The sequence below is a fragment of the Poecilia latipinna genome, unplaced genomic scaffold, assembly GCF_001443285.1.
Source record: "Poecilia latipinna isolate Pla-1442-1.1 unplaced genomic scaffold, P_latipinna-1.0 Scaffold2399, whole genome shotgun sequence".
NCBI lineage: Eukaryota > Metazoa > Chordata > Actinopteri > Cyprinodontiformes > Poeciliidae > Poecilia > Poecilia latipinna.
The window spans coordinates 1-9781 of record NW_015115015.1 but is presented as its reverse complement, the minus strand read 5'-3'; the positions used below and the strand labels follow the sequence as shown (position 1 = coordinate 9781).

The 9781-nt window shown below is 37.2% G+C and overlaps 1 protein-coding gene across 1 annotated transcript in view; it reads left to right on the top strand.

The window, feature by feature from the left end:
- Positions 1 to 9692, top strand: part of LOC106937647 (hydrocephalus-inducing protein-like) — an 86399-nt gene extending 76707 nt beyond the window's left edge. Inside the window, 17 exon segments of the mRNA XM_015019269.1 lie at positions 423 to 517; positions 662 to 893; positions 1146 to 1346; positions 2129 to 2255; positions 2353 to 2518; positions 3301 to 3448; positions 3534 to 3741; positions 3843 to 4064; positions 4388 to 4557; positions 4888 to 5086; positions 6416 to 6568; positions 6647 to 6817; positions 6942 to 7051; positions 7172 to 7391; positions 8277 to 8486; positions 8583 to 8746; positions 9370 to 9692. Of these exon segments, the coding sequence (XP_014874755.1) occupies positions 423 to 517; positions 662 to 893; positions 1146 to 1346; positions 2129 to 2255; positions 2353 to 2518; positions 3301 to 3448; positions 3534 to 3741; positions 3843 to 4064; positions 4388 to 4557; positions 4888 to 5086; positions 6416 to 6568; positions 6647 to 6817; positions 6942 to 7051; positions 7172 to 7391; positions 8277 to 8486; positions 8583 to 8746; positions 9370 to 9550 (2977 nt within the window). The 3' untranslated portion in view covers positions 9551 to 9692.
- Positions 9693 to 9781: the final 89 nt, after the last annotated feature.

Here is a 9781-nt window from a genome sequence, read left to right as displayed (position 1 = left end):
TTGATTGATTGATTGAAACACTGTCAGCCAGTACATTATGTCTGAGAATATTTGTGTGGCATATGCATTTTTGACACTCATGCTTATTCAAAAGTTAGAGACCAAAAATATTTTAAGCTTTTATTTACACTGCTCTGCTCTGTATTTGTGCTTTCAATTAGAAATGTGCATATGCAACACATAATTTTCCATATCTGCTCTTTCCTCAATAATTTGGTTGTGTCACTTTTTTCATATATTATTCCACTAAATCTGTCAAGTACCTTAAATAGACTTCATTTACAGACACTTGCTTAAAGATCCGGGTTGTCCATACACTTATTGATGTGTACTTTGTGTGTGTGGATGAAATACTTGATATGCAACTGCTATGTTTTTTTTTTCTTTTTCTAAAAATGATTGTTGTATGTTTGTATTTAAAGACTACAGATTGTCAATGAGGGCAATGTGAAAGTGGATTTCTCCTGGCAAGTCCAAATGGATTCTTGCAGTGAGGTTACACACCTTAAAGAAGGAGGTAAAACGAGCTCTTATCATGAATTTAGTATTTGAATCTGATCTCAAATGTTTCAAATTTTAGGTTTAGTATCCTACTACTTAAAGTTGGACAGGACGTATTGGTTTACATTTAGTGCTTTAAAAATGTTTCTGTGTCAATCAGAGTGCATGTCATTGGTGACGGATGAGAGCTGGAGTTCTCATCCTGACAACAGTTCAGACAGGCCTTCTACTGATCGGAGCAGTGCAGTGACACCACTCAGGGGAAACCCTGCTTTGCCTCCGTTCACTGTGGTGCCCAGAATTGGGAGTATAGATCCAGGTGTTACCCAAACCTTCAATGTTTGCTTTTCACCTGTGGAGGTATCGCAGTTTCATGGCAGACTGCTCTGCAGGTAATTAAAGGCATTTAAGGCAAGTGCATTTTTCAGTGGTCATCATATTAGAGGCGCAGTCACATCTTCTGCTCAAAACCACTCTAATTTACTGCTCTTTTGTTTATAAAAGAATGGTTCTTATTTTTTTTTAGAACTGGCAATGGAAAAATCTTTAAGCATACTTATGTTTGGCTAATCTAAAAGTAAAGTTATATTAGTTGCCCAGACAATATAAAGTTTTATTTATTATGGATATCTCTGTTTTTTCAGTATTCCAAACTTGGAGAACGGCAACAAACCTCCTAATATCACAGTGTGTGGTAAAAGCCTGTTGCCTGTTGTACATTTTGATTTGAAGGACTCAGACTACATCAGTATTAGCCGCCGCAGCCCCAAGTTCAACCAGCCTCTGGATCCTAGGACTCGAGTTTTAGAGTTCAAGTCCCTTGGCTTATCAGCACCCATAACAAGGTAATAGATTAAATGACAAGAGGCTATTATCCTCATTGATATGTATTTCTTAGGTTTTGTTATATTTTACCTTTTGTGGAAAGCCATGCTTTCATTTGACTGTCACTTTTGCTGCTGGTACACCTACTTTTTCCAACAGAGCAACAAAAGAATATGTCTATTCTAAAAAACAGAGTAGAAAAATTTATTGGAACTGCATGTCTGGTTAAAAAGCATGCATTTGACTATATTTTAATTCTCTGCCTCCAATTTGGGAAAAATAAGAGAGAGATCTGAGAAATTCAAATGGAAAAGTCGGAGGTTAATCAACAACTCCAATATCAGCATACAGTAATGGCTGCCATTCATTTGAAACTTATTGGAAACACAGCCTGGCCTCAAAGCTGCATCAACTGGGGAATACTATTGTGTCCCCCTTTACAGTTCAAACATATTAAAGTTGAGTGTGATGTCATTCCCAGATGGACATTCTGACTGTCAAATGCAGTTTAATAACCCACTTGCACTTATTCCTGGTTCAGTGTCCACTTTAGTCTTGCTTGCAGTTCTTGAAATGTTCTTCGCTGCACTTTCCCTTCTTGGAAGTTTCTGTTTATAGCAACGCTTTATGTGCTTTCAACAAATACTTTGGACTATTAAAGTTCATTAGCCTATTAGTTTGTCAATAATTCTGCAGAATTGCCAAGTTCCTCTGAAGCTTGCCCAGCATTTCTACTTTTACTACAGTTTGAGAACCATTGATATAAGAAACTAAGACCTTGTTCTCTTGTCTGACCCTGTAGATCATTCAATGTGATTAACCCGACCAAGATGACTTACTCATATAAATGGAGGTGTGACGACACAGCGTCCAGTTCTTTTCGTTGTCTAAATTCTTTTGGGACCATCCCACCAAAGAGGAAAGTGGAGGTAAGAACTTTGTGTCCGTCAGTCTTACCATCTATCTTTTCCGTCTCAAGCTCACTTAAGTCTTCACAGTGTTATCCATTCTCTGATTTGTCTACAGATATGTTTTGAATATGTTGCTGAACACCAGGGGACAGTGGAGTCACTGTGGAGTTTCTTGATTGAGAATAAGTCATTGTCTTTTCCCTTCTTATGCGTGGGAACTTCTAGAGAACCATGCATCTATCTCAACAAACCTTATCTTGACTTTGGGGATGTGATTGTTGGTATGTACAGACAAATGTCTATTCATTAACGTAAACCAAATATATACATGTGTTCTTATGTATATAACGTTCTGTGAATTATCTATGAGTATTTTCTATAACAATTGTTTATACTAGCACCAGCTTAGGTGTCACACTGTGTGGGAAAAAGATCTGTCCATTAAAACTCTGAAGTTAAACAGGCTTCACTGTTATTAATTAAACTCCACATTTTAAGTTATTTAGCGTTTTTGCACAATTGGCACAGTTAGCATGATTATCGTTGTGATGTGTGACACAGCTAGTGGAGGTAGCATTGCTAACGTCAACCTCTTTGTGTATTCCCTTAGTTAGCAGAGATTTACAAAAATGTTTTCGCTCCTGCATGCCGCATAAGAGATGTATACAAACAAACAAAACACAGCATCTTTGCTGTTTTATCACTGAAGGATGGACATGGGTTCAGTGTTAAAATTCCTAACTTACCTCAATGTGACAAGAGTCACTGTTGAATCTGTAGACAACATAGGTTTAGTCACAGATATTTTAACTATTTAAAATACCTGTTTTGTTTAAATATGACAAAATGCCTTGACCTAAATGAGTTAGTTTGGACGTGTATGTATGCTACATAACATGTGGCATTTACAGCATGTATTCAGCGTAAACAATTGCAATTTTCTGTAGTCCACAAAAAGTCTTTAAATTTAGCCAAAAAAGTGTGGTTATTATCTTTCCCATAGTGGCAGACTTTAATTCTAAATACTGCATAAGCTATCATGTGTGTGTTTGTGTGTGGGCAGGCCATATGTTGGAGCAGACAGTTGATCTGGTGAATGCAGAGGAAGAACCTTTCCACTTCTCCGTCCTGCCGGTGTCTCTTGTCACTGAAGATCATCAGGCCAGGCTGAGTTTAAAGCCCATGGATGGCATAGTGATGCCCAAGAATAGGTTACATCAGCCACTATTACTTTCACATTTGCACCATTCTTGTAGAAATTTGTTTCCTTGATTTGTTGCAATCTATTGGTTGTAGGTTACCACTGTTGGTGAGCTTCACACCTTCCTCAAAGGGATATATAAACTTCAGACCGATCTTGAAAGTGAAGAGGAAGTCAGAACCACTTTCAATCAACGTTAAGGCTGATTGTTTCTCCATGCCAGTTTCAATTCAGATTCAGGAGCCAGACGGGAATCTCAGAGAGCTCTTCCCTAACCAGGAAGATACACTAAACTTTGGAAAGGTCACCACTCCTTAACAATATAAAGACTGAGATACAAATTATACACATTAACATCTGAGCTTTTGAATTAGCATGTTCGTCTTTATATTCCTGAATTATAGGTGGGCATTTCAGAACTATCTACCTACAATTTCCTGGTGTTCAATCTTTCAAGACTTAGACTGGAAGCCAGCTTTGAGTTGACGGGTCTCAGAGAGAAACTTCAGCAACTAGAGGTGAATCCTCTAAATGGTGTTATCCAGATTGGGAAGGAGCTCAAGGTATCAGTGGTCTTTTCCCCTAAGAGCATCTGCAACCTCCACGGTGTCAAACTTATTGTCAGGGTAAGATAAAGTTATTTAAATTATCTGCATCTTTTCAGTCCTATGTAGAAGTTTGTAGAATGAGCTGACTTTCTTCCACTGCAACTTGTTAGGGAATGTGAAAATGACTCCGTCATCTGTTTTCTTTAAGTAAAAAGTACACAATAAGTTTCAGAAAAATAATTACAATTAATTCAAGTTAAGTTTAATAAAGCAGTGCCAATTTGTGTCAGTTGGACATCAGGTGATAACTGACTGAGCAAATAATAAATGAAATATATTTAATATTTTTCTTTATTGCTGTTTTTTTTGTCATCTTTTCCCTCTTTCTTTCATCCCACCAGGTGAAGCCCGGTCCAACCTATACTCTTTCCATTAAAGGCAGAGCCATTACTCGCAGCCTTGATTTCTCCTTCACAAAGTTTAACTTTGGAAGGTGTTTCCTGTTCTGTCCGGGTATGGTACCACCATCCCACACTCTTCTCATTCACAACAAAGACAGTAACGAAGTCAGGTATGTGCCCAATCCAAATCTATAGCCCTTGAATATTGGCATATTGACCAGAAATACAAAATGTGTTTCTATAAGCCTAATAATTTGGGACATACTTTTATAATGAGTGTGACTTTTATTTTGTAAAGTATCTGTGATCTCATTTTGAAAGCCTACCCCAATCCATGTTTTATTGCTAGTTATGGCTTTATAAATTTAGATTTGTATCGGAAATAATTTAATTAATGAAAGAGCTGGGAAAAAAATCTGTTATCTTTTTTTTTTTTTTAAATCCACAATTGAATGGGTTTAAAAATTTCAAATACTGTATTTTGATTTTGTTTTCATCAGTGTCCAGTGCCAGTTTCAAAACACATCATTCTTGAAGGTGGACTTCCAGCCAGATATTTTGAGACCTGGTGGTATTATGGCGGTACCAATTACCTTCTACCCCCAGAAGACTTGTCTTTATAGGGCAAAGCTCCTTTTTGTCCTAGACAGCTCTGACACAAAACAAGTGGCAATAGAAGGAGAAGGCATTGAATTAAAGGTGAGAAAGTAGTGTAAAAAACACAGAAGACAAAATTCAAGTAAAATAATTAAAAAGCACCATACACTGAGCATACTGCTGCTTGCTTTTAATGTAGTATATGTCAAAGATGATGTTCTTCTTTCTTAAAGAGGACCTAGTAAGTATTGAGCCATGACTTTAAAACCAAGAAATGTGGCAAAGTGAAATTTTGTGTGTCGTTACACCCCTAATAGATTCTATATGGGGTTTTGATCAGTCAAGCTTAATAATACTATGGTTATTAAACCATAGTATTGGTGCTACAGACACTATGGGAAGGTGCCAAGCCCTGCTGGAGAATCAAATATCGTAGTCTAAAATTTCATGGTTGACCTCTGAACTGAGCTCATCAATTTTCCTCCAAACTCCAGATCTTTGATTTTGTAAATAAAATGCTTAATTTGCCTTCATATAAAAAGAGTACTGGAAAAAAGCAACGGTCTAGTCCAATTATGAGCCTTCTAGTATTGTCTCTGCTTCATGTGTTAGCTAACACAAGCAATGTGACAATTGTAGCCTGGTGCCTGGATAAATCTGGGTTAGATACATCTTGAAGAATAGACCTAGGTTTAAATCCCCACCTTCCTCCAGTCTCTTGGACCCCCTTGCTTCACAATCTTCTTGAGGTTGCAGTTATCATTTTTGTTTGTACACCTTTATGTTTTATCTATCACACTTTTTCCTTCCACTCAGCTTTCCACCAATGTATTTGCTTACAACACTTCTATAGCGCTTTGTGAACAGTCGGCTTCTGTAGCACTGACCTATCATGGCTTACCATGCTAGTCTCAGGTGTCTGTGACTCTGCTGAGAATTGCAGTCTTCCCCACGACTGTGGAGAACAACAGAATATATCATTATTTAAAATTGTTTTTTTGTTTTGTTTTTTTGGTTGTGTTAATCAATTTTTCGAAACTAAATTATGTGTTTTCCTTACTATAACTCATAATCAGCTAAATTAACAGGAGTAAATGCTTAAAATATATTACTCTGTAATATTTTGATTGACTGAGATTTGCCCATAGATATAAACAAACATAAGCATGGAAACAATAGTGTGAGTGCTTCATTTTATTCAACAAGAAATGACTTGTAATGTATTACCTGCAAATAATTAGACCAAAAGAGCAAAAGTCTGTTGACAGAAACAATTACTAAATCAAACATCAACTGATGTGTGGTGTGAAGGGGAAGGCATAGGGCCTTCTTCATTTTTTTTTTTTACTTTTTAATAATCTTCTAAAGTGGTCTCTCTTATTTGTCCAAAATCATTTTCATGACCCTAACATATGCTTTTTTTTGTCCCAGCTGGAAGTGCTTGATTTCCGACAAAAGAAAATGAAGCTAGGATGTCTAACATTGGGTGAAAAAGTGAATAAACAGGTCGTCCTAGCCAATGACAGCCTCCTGGACCTTTCTTTCAATTTGATACTGAACTCAGATCCTTCTCTAGATCTAAAAGTAAGCACAACGCAAACGCTATCAACTTTTAAACGAGTCCACTGAAGCCAGACTTCATAGTTGCCTTCCTGTCACCAGGACCTGTCTGTCAGCCCATTAGGCGAGATGAAGCTGAAATCTTGTGGAGGCTCCTGCAAGCTGCAGATTCAGTTTTCACCTCAGCAGCACATTGCTCCTTTTTCTGTCGAGCTGCAGGCCGAGTTCAACGGGTTCTTCCACCACCTGCTGACCATCGAGGGCTGTTGCAAGGTTGGCTGGAATCTGCCCTCACAATCACTACGTTGTGTACAAGAATATTCCCTTAGTGAATTATGTATTGCGATGTTTCTGTTCAAGAAATATTTGGTAGTAATTTATAATTTAAAAACACCAGGGGGTAGATGTCCATCTAGACTGCAGCCAAGTGTCTTTTGGAGCTATGGTCCAAAACTGTCTGACGAATAGGAGGATTGTCATGATGAATACTAGTGACACTACTGTCAGGTAATGTTGAATAGCAGCATATCCCACTGTATTTTTATGGAATCAGCACATCCCCAAACACTAACTTTGGTTGGCTTTATTTCCTTCCCCCTGTTTTGCTTCGGTTCACTGAACCTCCAGATTTCATTGGCAAACCCAAGATTTCCCTGCAGAGTTGTCGATCAGACCAGTAAAAGGATATATCTGCCCAGGCAAGAACTTTCCCTTTGAAGTGACCTTTACCCCTGTGAAGCTCAGTGACGACATCAGATACGAGAACCTGTCCTGCATCATCGACGGTTCCCCACTTATTAAATTGACGGTCACAGGTTCCTGCGTCCCACCTTCCATCAGCAAAGAGGTTAGACTGAACTCTCTCTTTACATACAAATATAAATGTTTCATGTCTTTAAAATAATTACTGTTAATACACACTTTGGTTATTAGTTAAGGGATAAGGAGGTTTTTTGGTTCCCTTTCCTCATGATTGCTGATTTGAAGTCACATTTCTAAATAGGATATTGAGTTAGTTGCCTTGTAAAGCACTTTAAAGTAAATATGCTGTTTATTAATGCTTAAAAACAAAGTTGAATCTATCAGATTTAATTATATTTTTCATGTAATATTGCAGATAGATCTGGGCTGTAAAAAAAATGATACAAACTTACATTTAGACTGATTTTTTTTTTGGAGTATTTTTCCTAAAAGCTGCCATGTCAGTTGCTTTTTCCTCATTGTGTAAATGGTTAAAACGGTAGCTCCATATAATGTAATTGACTTGTCTCATTTGGTTGACTCAGGAGCTTCTGACAGACTTAAGGATTTCTACAATTTCTTTCAGTTAGATTTAATTAACTGAGTACCCCTAAAGTCCTGCATCCGAGGAATCAAACAAGTCAGAAAGCGTGTGTTGAAGTTTTTTCACATTCATTCATTTATTTATCTAAAGTAGACGGAGAAAAGGTCTTTGAAAAGGCTGCAAAAGCATGTTGATTGTTTTTGCTGCATCACAACAAAAGAAAATGTGCATCATGCTCATGTACGTGATGTTCTTTGATAGAAATTATAATTTTAAGTCCAACAAAAGCTGAAGGGATTGCATTATTATTACTGTTTGTGCTTAGATGCAGATGTCTTTTATTATTGAACTCTTAAATACATGCGTCAGAGGACATGTTGTTGGTCGCCAGAGAAATTCTGGCAGGTTTGACTAATTTTATACATTTTGCAAAACGTCTGTCTCCAGGTGATAAATTTTACATGCCGAGTGCGCACCTCTCAAACTCAGACCCTGTCCGTAACCAACCCTACTTGTGAGTCCTGCAACGTCATACTTGTAATCAAGGGTGAGCAATTTAGTGCTGCTCACTTTATGACCTTTGAACCCAACCAAAGCAAGACATTTGACGTCACGTACAGACCACTGAGCATGACAACTGATGGAAACAAGCACCTGGTAGAGAAAAATATTACTTTCAATGGAAGCATTTTTGTATTTAGGACTAAAAATAGTGGGTAAAAATGTCAAAAAATAGACTTGTGTTTTTCACAGGGATCAGTTTTTTTCTCTTTTCCTGGTGGGAGGGGAATTCTGTTCAATCTGCAAGGAAGTGCGTTTGCCCCAAAAGCAGAGGACATCATCTCACAGGAGGTGTCTGCCAAAACCCAAAGCTCTGTTCTTCTCCAAGTCAACAACTGGCTCACCAGGCTGCAGAGGTAAAACACTAAGTCAATTATATAATTTATGATAATTCCAATTTCATCTAACATATAAAAAAGGCCTATGGGACTTTTCTCATCTAGATTAGTTTGTGTGTGAATAACGATTTTGGTAAATCAGACTCATCACCTTATCCTGACTGATTCCTTTCTATAATGAGATCCATTAAAGACATAGCTAAAGAACACAGATATTGAAAAATTGGAAAATCAGGCTTGGTCTTCTGACTTTATTTAAGTCAGACTGCAAACTACAGAACCCGATCTATTACTGTGAATGTCATACATTCAATGAGCAAAATAATACGATCTGTAAAATGATGCACACAGAAACAGGGAGTGATTGAAATCCCTGTCTGACTGTGATTAAAATCATTGATTGATAGACCAACAACAGGTACGTGAAGCTCAGTTAATTTAAGAAGGCATGATAGGGACTCTAATCCAAAACCTGGGAGTGAAATGAATACCAAAATATAATATTTATTTATTAGTATTTAACTGGTGATGAAAAATTTAACAACTCTTATGAAGCCATAATAAATGGTCATTTATCACGGTCCTATGAGACTTATAGTTTTATGTTTTAACAAATATATTGACTATTTTTCTGTTTTCAGGTTCTCTGTGCTGCTAGAGGTAGTTAAACCTGATAAACCAGACCTGACTGTGTTCCTCATAGGACACAAGTTCATCGAGGTTCCCGCTTTGGCCAAGATGGAATACAAGATGTCTTTTAATGCATACAAAGAGGGAGAATACACCACAAAGGTTTGGGAAAACAAGTTTATCTGTTTGTGAGAGTATGTTTCTCTAACCATGTGAGTTTGCATATCACACTATTGTATATTTGCCTTCTATTTCAAAGGTGCAAGAAGATGAATACCCTTATGAAACAAATAATTTGCTGTAGCATTAGCAAGTCAATGTTTAGCTGAGCCAGACTTCCATGGCATTGGCTTCCAAGTTGAACACAATTTTCTAAAAGAGCTAAAAGGTTTAATTTGTTGCACTTCAGCTGAAACAGTAAAA